The sequence below is a fragment of the Anopheles coustani genome, chromosome 3, assembly GCF_943734705.1.
Source record: "Anopheles coustani chromosome 3, idAnoCousDA_361_x.2, whole genome shotgun sequence".
NCBI lineage: Eukaryota > Metazoa > Arthropoda > Insecta > Diptera > Culicidae > Anopheles > Anopheles coustani.
In genome coordinates, this window is record NC_071288.1 from 73,558,825 (window position 1) to 73,581,364 (window position 22,540).

General features: G+C 43.4%; 1 protein-coding gene across 1 annotated transcript; it reads right to left on the minus strand.

Annotated features, from left to right (window-relative positions):
* Positions 1-193: 193 nt before the first annotated feature.
* On the minus strand, positions 194-21,917 carry LOC131259003 (uncharacterized). The gene is made up of 7 exons (XM_058260410.1): positions 21,790-21,917; positions 4,010-4,389; positions 2,861-3,032; positions 1,263-1,374; positions 938-1,122; positions 645-725; positions 194-306 (listed from the first exon to the last, which is right to left on the minus strand). The coding sequence occupies exons 1-7, from the start codon at positions 21,842-21,844 to the stop codon at positions 215-217; spliced, it is 1,077 nt and encodes a 358-aa protein (XP_058116393.1). The 5' UTR covers positions 21,845-21,917; the 3' UTR covers positions 194-214.
* Positions 21,918-22,540: the final 623 nt, after the last annotated feature.

Sequence of the window (22,540 nt, forward strand, 5' to 3'; positions counted from 1 at the left end):
AGACCTTTTTAAAAAAATATATTTTATGTTGTTTTCTATCTTACCTTTTCTGGTTTGAATAAACAGTTTGTCATCATATCCAATCTTTGTTTAACGCTAGATATAATTGGATGTTCAGCGATGACCACATTCCTATATTCGGAATAGCACAACAGTATAAAATCAATGTATCAATAGAAACGCAAAACAACAATTTATACTTCATTGGGCCCGTTTATTTAATTGATTCTGTGCCGAGTCGGCATAGTGCGCGCTGTAGGAATACAATTAAACTAATCATCGAACCGGTAAGCGGATTTAATTGTCCTGCGAATGATAGTAGTAAGAAAATTGAGACCAATAGAAATTCGGTGATGCAACGGAGTAGAAAATAATGGGGAGGGAGGAATGTGCTTCCGGACGGGAATTTAAATGAGTTCGCGCGCAGCGCATTGCCAAAAGCGTGTGATTAATGAATGGTGCACTCGTGGAAATGCCTGGTGAGGGTGTCAAATTTTTATTCGGGCATTTTCCAATCAATCGTTCCGCGGTTCCGCGGTTGTTGGGAATATTTAAATTGCTTCGGAAAGGGAAGTGGTTGTTGTGGGGGTTTTTTGAAACTCATCCAAATAAAGGAAGCTGTAGCCACGATTTCCAACACTAACCTGCACTATCGGTTGAGAGCAGCTGAAATCGACCCCGTTCGTCCATCCGCAGCCGGCTCCACTTTGTCAATGGCGTTGGGTCTGGAAAATATGACAGAGTTGAAATTATATTCGGTGCGAATGGCGGGTTGTCAAAAATGTCTAAAGATTCTCGAACGGTGCTTTTTCCTGCCCTCACAATCAGTGCATTTCAAGTACCATGGGACCGCGAATGGCAGAAAGGATAATGGGCCCATACCGTTCATTCCATCACAGAGGGACGCACAAGCACACAGGGTATCCCCTCTACTTACCGTAATAGATGGTTTCACGTTTGCGGATGTAACCGGAATCGGGCACGGTCAGTACGCAGCTGATGGACGTTGGCGAGATGAGCAAATGCTTATCGATTTTACCGTAGACGGTTTTATTGTACATGTGGTTCTGATCAGCGGTGACCAGTGTGCGCGAGCTGACGAGAAACAGATTTCCACTAACGCTGCAAAATCGAAGCGGATGATGGAAAAAATGAGTACGTTAGTAAAAATAAAACTATTTTTCCTTCTTTTTATTACAGAAAAGCGACGCATGACGGTACAAATTGAAATTTGATCAAACATTTTGTCCACTCTTACTTACATTAGCAACAGATTTGGCTCGGGGTATATCATAAAGACGCTGCACTTTATCAGCAGCATGTTTTCGCTGTCACCATCGTTTTCGTAGTGCAACAGAAGCATTCTTTCGGGAACTGCAAATGTGTAGAAATTATTCAAATAAATAATGTTGTACCAAACTACTTGCATAACATTTAAATCAAAAAGAGAGTTGATGGCGTTTGAATGTTTACAACCACTTTTAAAATCTTAAATAGGTTCAACAGAAGCATTCGTTCGGGAACTACCTGTGTGGAGATATGATTGAAATAAATAATGTTATATCAAACTACTTAAATAAAATTTTAATTAAAAAGTGAGTTGATGGCATTTGAATGTTTACAGCAACTTTCAAACACCTTGATACGCGTTTGGCTCTGTTTGTAGAGCTCATTCGATCGTGAATGTGTTGATTGTGAAAAAATACGATACATTGTTGGCAGCGGGAGGCGGCATAAGTTACGTATTAATAGCACCGTGCATAATTTCATCGATGGGGAAACTTGGCTGAAACCGTCGCCCTGTCAGCTCCAGCGAAGCTGTGCTGCGGTCTTGATCGTTATTTGCTTTACGCACACGCATCAATTCGTTTTCATTTTTAACGATACATTTCAATAATATCCGCATAATTAATAATTGATGACCAACAAGTAGCATCGCAATCAATCAAAGCCGGCGAACGCGACGTGGTGCAAACAGATTCGGTATTAACATTGTCGCGATGGGGGGTTTCCTTTTGTTTGCTACGTTCCGATATTTCATCAGTGGAAAAGTGGCCAATATTGAGTTTTTAATAGTTAAATAAAATAATGTTCCACAAAAGACGGGGCTTAGCACGTTGGATACTTGAAACAGCGCTGTTTTATTAAATTAATATTGCTTAAATATGTTTAAGAAGAATAACATGCTCAAACGAATAAATTGAATTTTGTAAAAACAAAAACAATCTTTGTTTTACCATGTTCTACAACTAGATCGTCTGTTGTAAAAACAAAATTTTTTTTAGCAATTTATAGCAATTTATTTGCGTTCAAATATTATGCTCCTGGGGATTTTACGGAAAGGTAAAGCATTGACCTGGTATTGAACAGGTATTCACAAATTAAATCAAAGATACGTATTAGATTAGCCGGGTACAACAATCCTCGAGCTGATGTTTGATAGGAGCAGGATTAACTACAAATCTTGTCCTAAGTGCTTGCAAACTCACTTTAAAGTATATCAAAGATTTCTGGTCAGTTGAAAAGCTTTTAGTGAAACGAACCTGAGACACAACCGCCCACCCAACCCCTATCGCATCGCTCATCCGGATGTAAATCAATAGATAAGATTACGCCGCAAAACACGCACATCCCCACCGGCCCGAGGCAAACAGATGGCGCTCGCCTCGGGCTAGGAGGAAATGGTAATTACAAGCCCGGGCCTAATCGAATCACATTGACTTTACCAACAAGACTTTGCGACGAAGAAGGCATCTCGTGCCGGTGAATTTTCATGCCGGCAAATGACAGATATCGGTCGGGCAAAGGCAGTCAGCTCAGCCCCTCATCCCTCCACCCACCACGGTAGGCGTACACTTACCGACGATCTGAAACCGGGCCATACGCCGATCGAACGAGTCGTACGTCTGCACCGAGCACATGTACTCGCCGCTGTGGTTGAGCTTCGGGTTGCGTATCACCAAGGCACGGTACTTGTAGTTGACGGAGTCGGACATCGAGTAGTTGATCTGCAGCTCGTTCTTGAACTGATTCTGCACCACCCCACCGGAGGGCCGCCAGGATCAACAGAGTGGATGGATGGCAGACGTTGTGGAAGCGATGGCCGGCCCGGACCGGAGCCACGGCAGGAGCAATATGAAAATGGAAAGACATGACGTGAGAGCTGCTCGACCTTGTGCGCTGTCGATGAGTTACTGGAACAGCAAGGAATTAAAATTACGGCTAGCGTCGAGTGGGCGGACAGTGTGGCCTGGAAAAGCGCTTCGATTGCACAACAAACCATCCTGGATTAAATATTCCCAATTGTCAGTCAATTCAAACTGCGGTTTTCATTCATTTTTTTCAATTCAAATGAAACTGTCAATTCTTGGTTACTATTTGTTCAGTTAGATGTTGGAATCGGAATGACTAAGACAAAGGAATTTAAATATGTTAAAAACATTCAAATAATTTCAGGACTAGCACGAATTTTGAAAACTATTTATTCTACTTCAGTTTTTTATCCTTAGGATAACATATGCTAACCTCAACTTTTAAATCTCACAAAAACGACGAAACGTTAAAAATATTATCGAATTAGGAACTTATGAATATGAAGCATAACTAGATCTTATAATTTATACCTTTTTATGACTTTTTACGAAGAACTTTAGGACAGAACTATGAACTGAACTAATTTGCAAGATACGCTAGTTTTTACTACTGAAAGTTTCCTTTTTGTACTGAGACTTTTTAATGATTGTATTAAATTGAGTAAAGTTCATTCTAAGTTTACCGATTTTATGTTCCTGACAAATAGATGTTTTCTTTCTTCAAACTTCATGCATGAGTAGAACAGTAAATTAGCGAAATATGAAGTGCAATAATTGGTGCCACACTGTACGCTCGAACGTCTAATCGAATGCCCAAGCCAGCCGATCGACGATAATGCGACGGTGGCTGGCGAGACCATGACCGTTCGAAGAAAAGGCACTCGCAGCCGCATTTGCCTCGGCCATCCGACACTTACCATACCGACCGGGGCGCGGGACGGTATCCACTGGTAGATGAGCTTCCTGTTGAAGTACCACTTGAGCACGAAGCCGCACTCGCGCGCCTTAATCTCGTACTGGCAGTCCATGATGAGCGGTTTCGGTTCGCCGAAACTCTGGTGCTGCTGCGTCCCGTTCAGTTCGTCCGCCACTGTAGTGAGGGTAGAGCTCGTTGTCATCGGCATACCATCGTCCGTGGTGGTGGTGGTGGTGCTGGTGACTTCATTTGGCGCCCCGTCGTACCACGCTGGCGTATGCTGGGATGGGGGTGCAGTTGCTCCGACCGCATCGTAAGTGCTCCGATCGAGGACGTACGTCTTCGGGACGTTCAGGTTCGTTATGTGCACGGAATGGTACGCTGCGTAAACCGGGAATAGATGTCGGCACCAGATAAAGCAACGGACTACGGTTAGACGAGGATGAGGGGGTGAGTGAGACTGTTTGGCGGATAGTTCATAATTTTATGCAATTCCCGCTCCGTCGAATCACGTCGACCGAGCCGGCCTTGGTCTACCGTCGTGGTTTCACCTGCAGAGGTTTTGTCGATTTGTCGCGCGGTGCATAACCGTGTTTGCATCTCTCAAAACCCCACGACACGGGTTTACCTCGTTGCCCAAACCACCTCATCCAACCTCATGAAGTCGGTGATTGCATCAAACGCAAAACTCCAATACCCGATGTCACGCGGAATAATCATCATCATTTGCATGTAAATTCATTTATCTTAACCCACGCTGCGGGGGGGCGACTCAAGCTCCAAGGACCCATTCACGGTGGAAATTGGTGCCAAAGCGCGCTCGAACAGGCGGACCTCCCGTTATGATGAACCGTCTTAAATTGCATTGCGCTTGGGGGGCGGGAAAATGGATGAAAATTCATTCGCCTCGTATTCGGGATTGATGGAAAACGGGAAACAACAAGCGCCTCCCCACAACATGGCAGTAACATTCCGGTTGTCCCCCACGGCCACCCACCGATGAGTGACGATGGTGCAACATAAACATAACTATTGCTCCCTCCTTCCCGGAGGATCGTGGACGGAAGAACAAAAAATAAAACATAATAGCACCAACAACGAGCGCTGGCTTTGAGCATGAATATTTCATTTGCCACCGCGTTCACAATTTCTTCCTGTCCGTTGTTTCCCCCCCGTAAGTTTTCCGTACCCTGCGAGCGTGCCCACCGAAGGATGTGCAAAGATAGTGGTAGCAAGCAACTGATTTGAGCAAGTTTTCGCCTTGCCTCGCGATGTGTTTGCTTTTAGTTTCCTTTTGCCGCCACTTTGCACTTCTCGCCACGTGACGGGATGGAAAGCGCGCTGGGTTTTGAGGCAAAAAGCGGACGGACCAACCAAGAATAGCGGACCAACGTCACACCTCGGCCGTAGCTGGCAGCTGCTTGTTTATTGTTGTTCGCTGGCGGGAAAGGACAAGGAATCTCCATAAACAAAACGGAAAGAAAAATCCCAACCGAAACAAAAGCGAGCGGACGGAGGAGTTTCACTTGCCTTGGTCGCTGATGAAATTTGATACTTTATTGCATTCACTGGTACTGGGATGATTGATCGTTCCGTTTGGCGACTACAGGATTCATAATTTTGTTTTCCTTTCCCTTCGGCTGCCACTTTTTAAACTCATTTGTGCACACTCACTGGAGCAGGAGTTTTGCATCTCATTTCGTTTTTTCGCTTTTCTACCGTTCAAGTTTTGTACTTTTCTCTAGACAGCATTTGTTACACTCGCCGGTACTGTTATTTAACGGATGTTTGTTCTTGTACCGTTTGCGGCATTATTCATCCATCGTGTTTCATTTTATGGCCACACCTGGAGATTATGCAATACAACAGCGCCTTTGGAGGACCTTTGTTCAGCAGAATCGAACCCAATCGCCCCTTGGTCTCTCCCTCTCCTCCATGGTCCATTTGGTCCAAGGTCCCACCGGGTGCTCGTATTACAATTAAGACAATATCAATGTACAACTAGCAGTGGTCCGATAGTTCGAAATCCGTGCGCAGGGAATTGGAAAAATTCAAGATAAACGTACCGCATTTAAAAGCATGGCCCGGTGGCAAACGGCAGTTGCAGCTATCGAACCCTGGCGCGTCTCACACCTTCCTTCCCTGCATAGCCCTCCTGCATTCTTTGCCCTATCGACATGGTTGGAAAATTTAATTCAATTTTCCCTCTGCGCCACCAAAGTGCAACGGTCAAGTGGGTCAAAGCCATGGTGCCAAAGGCTTTTGCGAGATTGGTTTGGCTTACAGCACAGCTGCACTCGTTTGCAGAACGAGCGGAGGGGGCGGCTGGACGTGAAGAGCGGGTACTCATCCTGCCATCCTCTCGCCAGTGAGCATCGGAAAGATATCGGTTTTGTTTGAGCTTACCAACCACCAGGCGCCTCCATTAGAGCACGCTTTCGGCTTCGACACGGGGGTGGTTCACTTCCGCTCTACAATAATGCAATTCTGGAGCGTTGGAATTGATGCAAAACGATTTTATATACTAGTAATTATTTTTCTCCTCTTTGGTAGGCATGAGTGGATTTACTTAGTCGTAAGTCGTTTACAAATAATTTATTTACATTGAAAGTATTTGATTAGTTTTTTTCAAATACTGAAAAAATTTCTAGAAAATATTTACAATATTTTACCGTTTTGTGAAAAATTGCTACCAGTATTCTTGTTGCGAGGTTATACAGCCTACAGGTGCTTTGAAAGGCAGTGCCCTTTACTTGCCTGCGACAAACTGACTAACCTTTAACCGATCGCCTTCCTTACTGGTTGGAAACTTTCCTTGAGGCACTCTGCCAAGACCGAGAAGTAAAGTTAGAAAACTTTATTAAACGCTTCAACAAATTCCCATCGAGTGCCTGGTTCCAGTGCTGGATGGTGGTACGTTTATGCTTAACACATCCGTAGGTAGAACTCCAGACAGAAGTGAATAAAGTTTGTTTTGGATCGATTCAAATAAAATTAACAGTCCGGTAGACAGGCGAGGAAAATCTTAAAAACTTTCACTCTATCGAAGCCGTGTTTAAAGTTAACGTTCGCCTCTTTAACGGGCCGAAGATTCCTGGTAATAAAAAAGGCCAATGACTAAAAAGTAGGAAAATACAATGGAGATCGTTAATAAACAGTTAAAGTGTATACTAAATATTTCGCTTTCGCAAAACAATTTCGTGCGTAAACCTTTATGAAACTCACGTTACAAATAAAATTAACGCCAATAAATTCAATTTTCTTCATTAAAATCCTCAAAGTGAACCAAAAAAAGAAAATGTGTTTTATTAAAAAACAATTTATGATTCGGCGGCAATCTGTGAAGTGTGATTGGTTGGATATTAAATGGCTTAATAAACTAAAATTAAATGGTTTAATAAACCTAAAATTGATTTGTTGGATATTAAATGGCGGTGACAAACATTGAAAATGTGTTTAATAAAATGCAACCCCTTGTAAAGGCAATCTGAAATGGGAAAAATCTAAAATTAACCTATTCAATTGATTGGTTACAGAAGACTGTCCACGACAAACAGGCAAAATGTAAATTTTACCAAACCATGCACTTACTTTATTCAATAAAATAATTGATTTGAAAAAAAAGGGGAGGAAAAATTCAATAAAATGATCCGTCCTGTGCCGGGCAGCAAAGAATCTACCCCTAACACGATGCTTCGTCCCGGGAGCAAATTAAATATTTGATGACTCCCGTCCTGGATCAGCAACGGAAATAATTTGCATGTCCACTACACAACACATACACACATAGTGACAGCAATTCAATCATCCCGGCCTGGCGCACCGAGAGTGGCAAATATTGGCAATTTACAATTCGAAGTGATACGAGGCAGAAAATCCTGTCCGAACCATAGCCCGGATATGCGGGCATCGCAAAAGCGGCGAAAGGCGAATAGAAAAACAATTTGCCAGCGTCCGAACCGCTCGAGGGCACATCGTTTTCTGTTTTGATTTTTTTTTGCTGTGACGGTTGGTGGAGAAATAAAAATAATGAAAAAAAAAGGTTGAGATAATTTTTCCCACTCGCATTCAATTCCGCTGACTTTGCGCTACTACCACAAAACGTGGCAACGGGGTTTTCCACCCGTTTTCCCCTATTGGGGGAGGCACGGAAAAAGAATAACGAAGAACCGTCCAAAACGGCTATCACTCTGGGGACCAGCTCCTGAGGTTTTCGGTTTTCCGATTCAGCAGGCACAAACAAGGCCTGGTTCATGATTTTTCATCCCGATTTTGTGCCGGGTTTTTTCAGTCAGTGACCCCCCTTTTGCCAAGGTGGGGATCGTTGGCTCCCGTTTAAGCAGCGTAAGCTTGTGAAGAAGTTGTTTTAGGATGCTTGAGTGAGAGTATGACGCCTTTCGCGACCCAGACGGCCAGACTAACACATGCACCCAGCGCCAGCCCTAGAAGAAACGGTTGGTTAAACTAAAAATAAAAAATAGAAATCAACCCACCAAGAGGGCGCACATGGAGCAGAATGGTACCATACGAGGATACCTTCCGTCGTCTGTTCCTTTTTCTCCTCGAGATCCTGATCCCGTCCATCTATCCAAGAATACGTCGAAAGGGTCGAAGCCCCGGCCGGAGCCTGGGACGCGGTATGTTTATTTTATCAGGCCACCCCCGACGAAGGGCGGGTTCGAAGATCGGGAAGCAAAGAAAATAAATCCCGGCACAACCCCCTGTTGCACCGGCCTTTCATCTATTTGTGTGTTGTGGTTCGTGCACCCCGGCACACCGGTCGGTGGACATGCGAACGATGGTTTATTTATGTCCGGGCCAGCGGTCGGGAGCTTCCTTTTTCCCAACCCGAGGGTCAGACGGCGTTGCACGTTTTCCGGACAGCATACGGGCCGACACACACACTTTGTACACACGGAACCTCAAAACCAGGAACCAGATGGAGTCCTCATTTCGCCCACCGGAAGAACGAGGGCCGGTCTGGAAAGGGTTCGTCTTGGAAAGGGAGAAAATAAAAAAGGCTCGATATCTAGAAAAAACGTTTCCCAGGTCGGGATCGAGGTTGGGTTGATGTTTCCACAGTTCGTTCGACGCCTGCCGGTTCGTGCGTTCCGAACCTTCACCAGTTTTGGCTGGCGTCTCGGGCAGAAGGGGATTAGAAAAAAAACGAACTCCAGTCTGGCCGTCCGTTGGCATTCATCGAACGCGCAGCATACGGTAGGCGAATTTTTCTGGCTTCTTTATTGAAATTCTTCTGCCCGCTTCATCTTTGCATTACGGCAAACGAGCTTCCCGGGTATACTATCTCCCCAGTTTGTCAAAGATTCTAGCCTAAGGCCTCAAAAGTGTCGTATGTTGGTGTGTTTGTGTGCAACTGATTCCCAGTAAATAAAATATAAGTAAGTTGCAGGAGCTTACAACCTTTTCAGGCTGGTTAGCACATGAGCAAAGCTTCGCATGGCGTTCATAACGAATTGTCGAGAACTGACGAGTTTATAGCTGGGGGTTGAAACACTGAGTTATATAAAAAAAACACTGTTGCAATTTATATGAAACGGGTAGTTCACTTAATTTTGATACAAATTTTAATTTTAAAATTATTAAAGTTCCCATTTTACTTTTCTATATTGCATTTTTTTAGTTGAAGGTAGCAACTGCAAGACGATGAAAACGATTCAGTCAATGCATTGTGAAGCAGGAAATGCACAAACCTTCATGAATGATCAAAAATTTATTGTTATTGTAATCGAAATGTCTTTGGTCCCGAACCTGCTATATGGAATGTATACATTGTAGAAAAATTTGCTCAAATTGCTTTGTAATGAGTTGCGTTCGATGGTTGCTTTTCTGGAATGTGGATTCCTAAATCGGAGATCAAAGGAATTTAACATATTACTCGCTCGACAAAAATGGCTGGATATTCTAAACTGTTGTGATTTATTTTTCTTTGCTTCATCAATTTCTGCTAAATTGTTACTGCATATCGAAAGACATATTTTACCAAGCAGGGATGGTATGTCCCGATGTTTTTATATTACGTTTGTTATTGGTTGTTCATTTCGATTTTTAAATTTTATTCTCATTTACTGATCGGGGTTTTCTTTTATCAACCATTCCAAAGTATTTACGTTTTCACTATTATAAGTATTTTGGTAAAAAAATCTACTTCTAACAGCTGTGAAAAATTAGTATATATTTCCTTCACTTCCCCATTGGCCAAGGGTTAGCGAAACCGACCTCAATATGAGGAAGAGTAGAACGTGAAACGAAGACTTTATTTCCACAAACCTACCCCTGCGGGATTGCCATCCCGGATCACGGGTCGGATGTGCCGTGTTCACCCAGGCAGAAATAGCACAAATTGGCCAATAGTAAACATTGGAGGGAAAAAGTAAACGCACACTCGCACAACCGACACCGGCTTGAAGAGCCGGCAGAGAGAAAATCTTTTCTTTTATTGTCTTAAGCTGATGCTACACACCTTCCGTACCGTTTGCCTGTCCGCCGGTTCGGATTGCTGACGGATGCTGCAGCAGCAACTTCCCTCCCTCACCTGGCCGCGTCCGCAAGTGTCTCGTCCAAAAGTGCGACGGAGGGTCTGAAACGGATACCCTTTCTTTTCCACCATGCTCAGCGGTTGTCGGTGCTTTTATGCGATCGCAGCCACCGGGGGTTGATAGGCCGGAAGGAGTAGAACTGTTAAAATGGCTGCATTATGGAAGCAGCTAGACGCCAGGCTCCGGGATTGAGCAGCTCTAGCTTTAGTTTATCGCAAACAAAATCTCAAACTTTCCGTCGACCCTTTTCGCTTCTGCCTTCGCCCACGGAGAGCTTCACTGCCAGGGCACTAACCGCTGGCAGGGAACAGGGGGTTTCTTCGTGCAATTGAAAAGATGAAAATTCATCACAGTGCAATGGCTACAGTCGTGGGAGGAAATAAGAAGTGATGAGGTCATGAACTGTGCGCCAAATAGGAGGAAGAAGATTTTTGTGTAACTTTTAACACCAAAATGAAGCTTTTAAAATTGAAACAATGAACATTATTACATTTCATACTCTTAGTTCTCTTCCTCTCTCCACACTACCTGATCCACGTTTATGGAGAATTAATTTACTCATACTACGATTGAAAATATCAACAGTTTGAGCTAGTCCTAGAAATTGAAATTTGTGCTTTTAAAACTCCCTAAAAATCTGGTTTTCTAGATAAATCAATTAACACTAGTATTGAGTTCTTGATTCTGTGCTACCCAACACACATGGCACAGTAAACTGTGGCACCACACACGAACTTCACAAAAAACACGCAAAAAACCAAAAATTATGATAGTACAATAAAGTATCGCACCGTTACACCAATAAAATGTATAACTTCTATTGAATGGTGGAAGTTGGAGAAAATTTTGTTGTCAAAAAAATCAATTTTCCAATCTTATACCAAAAACCAAAGATACGGACTTTTTGCATATCAGTATCATCAACGAGTATTTTCTAAAGGTGGCGATGTTGAAACAAAAAAACGAAATAGGTTATCAACTTGTAAAATAACGAAAATATTTCATTACATTCATTACACTACTATGAGTATATTTAATACATAAACATTGTGTATAGAAACATAATTTAGCCCTGGGAATGAAACAATTTTCAAAAATCATCAAAAATTGAACTTTAAAGATGAAATTGTACAATACAAGTATACGTGAAATAAAATCGCTAAAAATCTCAAAATATTACTGAACAAATAGAATGTTTTATGACACTTGTACTGTGCTACCACCCAGGCACAGCATATTAACCTGTGTGTGGTAACGCAGTGCCGCACATCAATAAGTGTTACTTGACCCAACACTGTTTAAAACAATTGGTAATTAAATTAAAACTTATATTTGCAAGTAAACATTTTTGCGAAATCTATCCAATCTCAGAATGTTAAACGAAAATTGCAGTAAAAAAAAACATGATAAACTTGTGCATCGCACTGTAGCGTGGAAGTGAACGGTGTACATGATGAAAGCTTTTATTTTGCGCGCCGCACATTAATCGACTTCGCTTTCCCGGAGCCGTCCTCATCAGGCGGTAAAATTCATTCGGGACTCATTCAAAGTTTAGTCCCCCCCCCCCTTCCCCGCCCCATCCTTCTCTTTTCATCGTACCAAACAACAACTCTCCTCATTCCCCCCTTGGGAGGTTGGCCATTTACCCTCAGGAATTTATATTATCCTTTCATCCACTTTTCAGCCCGACGAGCGGGGGCGGCGGTACAAGGGTACGCCCGTTTCCGGGAAGTGAATTTCCAAGAATGCGTCGGCCCGGCCATCGTTGACCCGGAGATGCCGTTACGCCGCGCGCCGTGCCCCTGCGAATCTTCGGGCACGTTTTAATGGCGGCAGCGTAAAGCCATTTTCAACAGCCGAACGAACGCACATTACGGAACGATTTTAATGAATCCTTACCCGGTGCCGGATAGAATTGTCGGAGCTAATTAAACTGCCCGTGAAGTGTTGGTGCAATAATAACGGTTATTGGATTAGGTGCCCGGCACAATGTTTTGTTGGCGATGGTTTGCCGCAATCGGGCCGAGAGGAAATCAATCGAAATGGACGGTTCGTGCTTTCAGCGTCCCCGGGGTGTCCCGGGGTACAACAAAATCGATACGTTCGATTACGGATAAAAGCCAACGCGGAAATTGGTATGAAATTGTGTGAAATATGCTGTTGGCAATTAATTTTGCCACCTACCCACCCCCGGATGGGTGAGATCAAAAATTGATGCAATGCAGCTTAATCCATCCAAGTCGGCTGCGACGATCTCCAATGGGAGGGTGGTGGACGTTCGGCACTCATTATCGTGTCGCAATGATGTTAAAAGGTAATAGAATAATTGCAGAAATAGTTGCTCCAGGGTCAATTCATAATTGATTATAATCAACATCTCTATCAGCACAACGACATGGCGTGTAACGAATGCAAACCGTTCGGGTTTAAATCGTTTGCAAATTAATCAATCACAGCCTGTTTAATCTGTAGGTCTTTGTCAAATTACATTTCGCGCTGGATGGTTCTTTTCCACTGCGCTTTGCAATCATTCTACATTATTTAAGTTTGGATTTATTTACTTTACACCCTCCAACAAGTTCCTGTTTCATATCAAGCCCGTTTCCGCGTAATGGCCCCTAGTGATTAACTTTTGCCTCGTTTTTACGTTCACCGATTTTCATCTAACCACACTTCAACTGAGGACCACCCGGAAGCCTTGAGCACTGCTATCCCAGTTTTCCCAGCACTCATGGCACGACTCGCCAACTATCTGTGAAATGAATTATGTATTCTCATTACACTTCGCTTTTCATTGTGCCCCGATACACGGGCACACAACTTTTTCCGCGCAACTACGGTAACTACGGTGATAAGCTTATGAAAAGTGCAATAGTAAGAAAAAAATGTAGAAAAAAAGCACATTCATTTGCTCGGATTTTCCCCTTCGGATAGTGGTGGTCAACGTAAATGGCAGCCCGTATCTCCACGAAAGTATAATAATTCGGTGTAAACTGGCTTCCTCGATGAAAGAGTGTTTCGCTGCACAAAAGTTGTAATTGAGAGGTAGTCCAATAGACAAATTGGAATGTAGGTAGGAAAAGTATGGCAATTACGGATTTGGCGTCCACTGCGGTACTCACGTTAAGCTATGACGAAATGTGTTATTTGTTTTCCGCGAACAGTATTTGCAAACGGCTTACAAACAATTGCCATTTCAAAATGTTAACATGAATTGAGGGGGGAACCAGTACAAATATTTGCAACAACTTGACCAATGCTGAATCGTGGATTGTGAAACTTTCCACACATTAAGTTTAAGCACTGCAGACATTGTTGAAGATTTGTTTGTTTCCTGGTTTTTTTTAATAAAATCATCTATATCATTTATAATTGAAACTTAGTTTTACTGACATAAATAAAACAAGCATATACGATCTCTACACTTCTAGCCAAACAAACAGAATAAAATTGCACAACATCTTTTTCTGTGTTGCACAAACCAAAGAATGTCTACAACTGGCTGGAGTTTTTACGTAAAACAATAGTGATTAGTATCAATATCAGGATCTTCATTAAAATTAAACCAAATTTAGTTTCATACGCGGTGCTTCTGACTACTACTGTAACCCAAAGATAGCGCCATATGGCAGAATGTATTCATCAAATGTTAAATATCAGGGCAAGCAGGAATAGAATCGATGAAATATCAATCATTTTAAATATGCCATAATTGTAACTGTTAAATTAGACCTCTCAAAACAACTTAATTTCATAAAATTGAAAGTTGTGTCCAGAATTGGATTTTGACAGGTGCTTTCTGGATGTGTTTCAAATAATGTTTTGTCGGAAAGGGTTTAAGCGTGGCTTTTGCATAAGTGTAAAAACATAACTCATTTCTCCACCACTTTTTAACTATGCATCGCCGAGCGTCAAGCTAGTATAATAACAAGTTTTATTTTAAATTAGCAGGTTTAAAGGAAAATTTTACTAAGCTTTTGAAAACTATTGGTTGGAAAAACTTTATAAACAATGACAAACGGTTCCACGTCGTGTACACGGAATACATTTGAATTGTCACGACTTATCATTTCACTTCTTTAAAACTCCTACCTCATAAACAAACTTCACTACACAGTAACGCAGCGTAGTGTGGGGAAGCTTAACGATGCCTGCTAACACGACCATATGTCAACGTAATTAATCTGGATGCCAGAGCACTTCATAGCGACTATTTCCGATGAATACGAAATTGGCAACCAAATTAGCCTTAACTGCGCTGGCCACAAGTCCTCCCCAGGAAACCGGGTCATCAAAAGGCCACTCGCGCAGTTCCTGCGGAGTGCTAGGAATGTTAAAATTCCAACCAGGGCCCAATCCACGACACGACATCCAACGTCATCAACAAAATCATTTCCGTGCTCGTTTGCGGAAACGCAGCAACAAATTCGTCCGTCAAGCGTTCGTCTGACTTCGACCGTTTCGTATCGCAAGCGTCAGAAGCCGGCGTTGGTGGTGGATCGGGAACGGGGTGCAAAAATCGAAAATTAATCCAATCTCCGATTCCGACCGGATTTGCCGCAAATGCAATATTTCATCGCAACACGCCTTGTGCCTTCTGCCCGTTGGACTCCCGGTGGCGAAACGTCGATGTGACGCGACGCGGTGCGGTCCCCCCACGGTGGCACACATTGGCGACGAGACATTTTCCTTTCCTTTGCCCGTGCGAAAGGGGAAAAATGTGTGTGCGCAGCGAAAGAAAGAAAAAGGAAACAAACACGCTCTGGAAAGGGTACAAAATGTCATCGTCCTGAAAAATATATCCCACCGGCAGCGGGTAGACGAGCAACGACGTGCGAGCGATTCGCTCCACGGTGGTCGCCACCTGCACGGAACGTTCAACAGTTTTAAAGTGGCGCAGCACTCGGCGAAACGTCCACCAGCATGAAGCCGGTGATGGAAGACGGTAGTTGGATTCCTAATGGATGGCTTTTTACGGGCAGCAGCAGCGCAGCGGAGTGCGGTTCAAAGGTGTCCGCATTCTTCCCCGGTCGACCTGGACAACATCATTAATGTGGATGAATGAACGCTTGCCCGGCAATGAAGTGAGAAAAGTCTGCCTCGTTCGGCTTGATGAGTGTGCTTTAGTGAACCCTTGAATGTCTGGTTGGTGGGCAACTTGGGCAGCATCCATTTTCGGAACACTTAGTGCAAAAACCGAACAGTTACAATACGTTCTTCACAAACGCCAAGGACATGTTTATGGGCATACAATGCGGTAGCAGGTGTGACCTACTTTCTCTGGCAACCCTGTGACCATTTTGTCGCGTTTTGTGTTTTTTTTAGAGTTCGAATATCGATTGTTTTCACATTCGCTGACATTCTAAATCTTTAATATACTTTACATGTTGTTATTCTTATGGAGCTTGGAATGCACTTCACTTAGAGGTAAAGCCAAAATTTAAATTCCATACCCAAAAACTGGATTATACTTTTATGTTGAAACAACTTCTAAAATGTTGAAACATTTGAGTTGTTTTATTTTCGTTATCGATTCTATAGGAACAAACTCGGCTATCCAATTACAATATGTTCCAGTAATGTTTGCATTGACAAAGTTCGTCGATGAAAAAAAGCAAATCCAGGATAATTGAATGAAGTTAATTTTGTTGTAAATTTACATCAGCTCAGTGCTTTAAAAAAAAATTCCGATGGTCAGTAAGGCGACCTTACGGTAGTTGGCCGGAACTTTAGGCATAGCCGGCAAAACTATTTATTCATTTTTTTAACTATTTCCATTCGGGTTTTTAATTGTTGGAATAGATCCTGCGTTTAATATTTGTCAATGTTTTTTCGATAAGAAAGAATTGAGAGACAATCGGAGGTTTGGCATTCCCTTCTCGTTGATTGTCAACCAACCAGTATTTTTCTACCAGTCGTTGTAAACCAGCTTCAAATAAGTTACAACATCCATGATGGACTCGATGTCTCGATTTTCCGAATGCATATTTTACAGGAGCTTCGAGCCGTTTTGTTTCGACACTTCTGCATAACAACGTCCATATTTTCTAAGTTTGTCTCAACTATATGACCAGAAGAAGCTAGCTTCTGGCGTATTGAAAATTTTCCATTCTGCTTTTCGTTACATACCCTGTTGCAATTTGGGCACGGTCCGTGGTTGAACCAAATAATCAAAAATTCAAACCAGCTGAGTTCGGCGGACAGGAAATATCAACAACAACAACATCAAACAAGTTCGTTCCGTGATAAGGCTGGAAGTACGAACTTAAAACCAACTCGGTTGGTTTACTGTTTTGGCCACGACGAATTCAATTTAAATGATAAAGCTGCCAAACTTTGGTCTGAACACAAAAGAAATGCTACTTTTGCTGCTGTTGCTAGCGTTTTCCGTCCATTAACATTTGTCTATTTTTTCATGCAAAAGTTAGGTGTACACCATTTACATATTTCTGCATATTATTGCAAAGTTTTCCTGAGACGCTTAAATATCTCCTATGCCTAAGGAATTGGAGGATAGAAACATTGTAATTTGAACAATATCTTCTGTAATAAATAAATCATTCATCTGTTACAAAGAGAAGAAAGAGATTCCTTGCACCCTTGGGATAAGAATGTAAATTAACGTATCTTCTCTGGAGAATCATCGATAATTGATACAGTTATTGAACAAAATGTAAATAAAAAGAAATAATATCTAGTGAAAGATTTCGACAAGTTTGAATCAAATGTATTCACTTTGGTTTCCAAGACATTCAACACCGTCTGTAAAACATAAATTAGAGTTCATGAATGCAAGGGTTAAGCTGAGTAACATGATCGAATGACTAGCTCGCGAGGGCAGGAAGAAACTATGCGACTCGGAGGAAATTCTATTCTCCAACCTACCCCGGTGTACCCCAATCGCTGCCGCTTTTCTATGGTAGTGCATGTGTTGTGCAACAACGACCGCCGGATCCCATCTGCTTCCGGAATGCATAGAACCGGCATGTTTTCCACATCCTTCACGGGTGCAGCTGACCAGACAGACCCAAACCGTCCCTCTCCCTATCTCCCCCGAACAAGCGGACAACCGGGGGCCGGTTCCGGCTAGCAATGAATGGAGGGCTATTTATCTTCGGTGACAAAACCATTCACATACGTACGTGCTCTCACATACACCCGGCTGAGGTTGCTCCCTCACGTTGTCCATGGTCTGCCGAAGCAGCTGAATTGCTGAACGACAGTGAATATGGAAAACAGCAGTGTATGGTGTTTGGTCTCCCCCAACGCGTGGACACTCACACACACGCACGTAAGTGCAAAATCGGTGCAAAGTATAGAATAAGTACAACGGTTTTTTTGTTTTCATCCTGCCCCGAGGAATCGGGCAACAAAAAACGATGCTTATCAGTATCTATAGGTTGTTGAAGGAGGTCCTTTCAGGCATTGCTCCTACTCCGTGCGTGTGTGCACAAGAGAGGTGAGTAATTTCCGCTGCGGACAAGCGGGAAATTTATGGTCACCAGGGTTTGCAGACCGGTTCGTGCTGCAGTGTCACCTATTCGGATGGGGTTTCTCGTCGCTCTCGGCATGCTCGATGACCCGCCGGCTCGGGAGTCACCGTACGGCCACCGACATGGCCGTCATAACTTCACCCGAAGATATGCAAGTGCTAGAGGTCCAATGCATGGGTTGCTTTCTTTCTGTCAACATCGGTTTGAAACAAAGCAAAGCACAGTGATGCTTGGAACATTGGGAAGGAAGTGTGTAGGAAAGGAACGTCATCCAGCGAACACCGGTTTTCATTTGTCCGTCCGGGTAGATTTTCGTTTCCTGTTTCGCACGTCTTGGAAGGGCTCCCAAGCGCTAGTTCAGATCCTTTCGTTGGGCGTTGGGCGTTAAATCTGTCAGTTAAATATTAGCTTCCGCACGACAGCGAAACGACGGATGTCTGCGGACAGCTGACTTTTTTCCCGGCCAAAGCTCTCCCTTCCACGGGACACATCCCACACTATCCCACGTTTACGTGATGGGTAGGAATTCATTAAAATTCCCACAACAAATGTGAACCAACTTGGACGCGAACGTGGAACAGGCCGTGATGGCAAACGCAAAACCACGCGCTGGTATCGACGCCAACTCCTCTTCGCTTGAACTCGCCCAATGCCTACGCTGTTGAAATTTAAAATCAAAATTAAGTTTTCAACGTCCTCCAGCCTGTCAGTTACATTTTTTGTACCCCCCAGCCCGTTATTTTTCTTGCTGAACTTTCTTCGCCTTTCCAACGCTGGGTCGCAAGAAAAACAGCAAAAAAAAGAACAGGGTCAAGGGCCAAAGGCCGATGGAGGAAAGTGCAAAATTTTAATTTCAGCTCGATGGTTAAATATTCATGTGCGATGATTATTATTTTTCCCCGGCAGCGGATGGCTTTTGGTGGACGGCAGAGGATGGCTCTCCGTATGGCAAAGGAAAATTGATTTTTTGGTTCTCCCGCTACGTTCGCTTCATTTGGTTACAAACCGCCACAACTTGCGCGGCTGGCTTCGTGTGAATCCGATTTTAATTAGCTTTTTGATTTTGGGTGCTAATTATTCGTTTCTATAGCTATCATTATGGAGCTGCCCGTGTTCCGTGGAGAATCGAATCGGGTTCCTTGTGTGCTTTTTATTATATCCGCTGAAAATGCTGTTTATTCAACCGCAGGCAAACATACGTACCTACCGTGTAGATGTTTGCACAACAAATACCACCCGTATGTGACTGCTTATTCCGTGCGTAAGGCTGTGTATGTTTACCTTCGTGGGTGGGGTTTTTTGTTGTTGCTATACATTTTCCCTGACACAATTATATTCTTCTTCAAACAGCAGTAGAATACAGCAAAATCTCCTCCGTCAGCACACAACCGTGTCTTCAACTCTTATTCGGGTGCCAAATTCGGGAAGATACTTTTTTTCAGTCCCCACCGGCATCCTAATTGGCAAATTGCTGTTTAAATGGTTTCACATGTTGAAGTGTAGCAAAACAAGTGCTGCCACATGGCAGGGGAGCAATTTGAGTCCCGCCGAGATGCCCCAACCAGAAGCCGGGTTGCGATCGTACCAAATGTTGCTGAACCGAAGTTCGCCTCCCTTCTCCTTTGCCACCCTAAGAAGAAACACGGTGGAAGTGGAAAGGTTCATCCAGCAGGGAGCAGTTGAGGGTTGTCATTAAATATTAAACATGTTCCTTAAATAATGTTCCTGGAATTGGATTTGTCGTTTGCCGGCGAACGGTGGGAATTGATTTAATGATTTGATAATTTCAACCGAATCCTGACCGCAATTCACAAAACATGAATTCGCTTTTAAAGGAAACCATTCCGTTAGGTTGGGTTTTATGAAAAAGCATTACAATAGCCATATTCTATTAATTTTAAAGAAAATTACATGGAAATCACCCCAGTTATATGTCCACTGTTTCCACTCGTAATGTGTATGGTCTTTTATTATTGTTTGCCTTTAAAACTAACAAAAATACATAGCAGAAGTATTTTGTTCAAATTTTACATAAAGACAGGCTTGCAAAAGTTGACCTTAAATTGATTTAAAATTTGAAAACTCAAAACAATTGATTGAAGTGAATGGAAATTCATTATCTTTTTCTAACGTTTTACGATGGCGTCGTTTTAGTACTCATCGTCAAATGCTTAATAAGTAGTAAAATTAGTAATAAAATTCATCCATCATGTATTCATCTTCTTCTTCTTGGCGTGACGACCTCTTGGTCATACCTGCCCGTTAAGGGCTTACGAGACCTGTTTCCCTGTTACACGTGGATAGTCAGTCCTCTCGTACAGGGGCGGGTCCGGTCTCGGTTGGGATTCGAATCCACGCCGTCGAGGTGGTGAGCCTCGGAGCCCATGGGCCGATTTTCTAACCGGCGCTACCGCTCGATTGTCGCGGACCCCCTTTATGAATTCATATTCACATATTTTACTGTACTTTAAAAACACTAAACCTGTATTTAAAGTGTGTTTATTCGAAAAAATCAATCAGCATACAGTTGTACCATGCTGCTATCTATCTTTGTCCAATACGTATACAAATTATTCACCACCAACTGGGAAACCGGCGGTTTGCCGACAAAACATGTACGTGCCGGTGACGAAGAACCGTTTAAAAAGTCATAAAAGTGGAATAAACAATAAAACCCTCGGATTCCTTCCGCACCGTTGAGCCGAGGGATTAACAATGGGATTCCGTGTTTCGAACGACCCGGCAACGGGGGATGCCATTGCGAATCGAAAAAGAACCGTAGAAAACACACGTTAAATGACAAAACAGCAACTATATCGGTGGCAGGCGCACGTGTGCGCATTGCGGATGGAGGCGCCCAGTAGCCCACACTCGGGAATGCTACACAACACAGACCGGAAAGCGTCCAGTTCGAACGAATGGCGGTTGGAGAAAAACAAAACATGAAATAACCTCTATCGGATTTAAACAAATAGTCCGAACTGGCAAGCAAAGCAGCACGGCCCATTAGGCGGCTCCCATAGGACAGTGAATTAATGTTTAATCCTATAGGCGGCCTGACTCGCGACCAAGAAACGGTCTCGCCTCTCCGGCCAGCTTTTGGCGCAATTCCAGCGGCACATGTTTTCCACTTTAGGTGGCTGTCTCTGGTTTCTAACGTCGTTTTAATCCGATACAACGGGAACGAAGCGAACGAACAAAAACAACAGGGCACAACAACATGCTCATAACCGCAAACGGCGTTGACACGTTGGGGTGGTTGGGTGGGTAAATTCAGCTAACGATAAGTGCGGTTTTCCTTACGATCGTACAATGCCGTGCCAGCGCAAACCGAATATGCAGCCGGTGAATAACGATGAATGTGCCCCCCGCTGTTGCTGTGGATTGGATTTTATTCTCACCCTACCTTTCGACGTCTAGCTGTTTTTCTTTCCCGTTGGGCAAGCAACAAACTCAACGCGACAAACAAAAACCTAAAACAAAAACACAAAAAGGACAACAAAGCTCAATTGCCCCCACACGAGTCAGCGTTGACCGAAAATGAAACCACAAAACCGAAAATGTATTAAACGGGATTTGTTCAGTCCAAACCAACGTTTTGCCACCGGCGGGAAGCAGTGGCCAAACTAAGTCTCTAAACCCATTTTCCGCGAACGGTGCCGGATTATCCCGTTCGGTGTACGGTTTATACTTTCTTCCCTTTTTGATTTTATATAGGCACACCGACTCACCTTGTGCAAATAGGAAAACTGTCAACACGCTTTGGAACAAATTGATGCCAAACATTTCGTCCGCCGCTACGCTGGGATCCGCTGTCCTAGAAGTGGCCTGGTTCGATTTTTAACGCTCCCTTGCCGCGACCGTGCCGTTTGACCGTAAAAAGTGCGCTTTTCTATTGTTCATCGGCCTACCCGTTTTGGGCGCGAAGCATTCAATTTTCCCGCCACTGACCGCCACCAGACAATTTCGTCCGATCCGTGGACCGTTTCGCAAAATGAAGAAATACAACTCGACAACCACAAAGAGGTTAGCACATCACACAAACTGTATAAAACTGCCGCGTAAGTTTCGATCTCACTTTGCATTCCCAAAAGCCGGATTAGATCGGATTAAATCGGCGCCAGAAATCGACACACATTACGCGGTGGCATGCTCGGTGCTCTGATAACGTAAAGGCCGGCCGCAAAAATGACACCGTGGTCACGATTGTTTAAGGACGACAGATGCGTTCACCCCGAGGCCATCGGCAACACTGACGACACGTTATGGTGGTGAAGCATAATTTAAATGGGAAGTCTGTTGAACGAGTGCTGTCGCGCGTCTATTTAATACAGTATAATGCGAATGTTAGCTCGGCATAAGGATCTTTGAATAAAAGTTGCCTACTGTTCCCTCAGTTGAAGGATTACATAAAACTCCATAAGCTACAATTTGTTTGGGATGAACAAAAGGGAAAAAGTTTCCCAATATTATAGCTGTAGC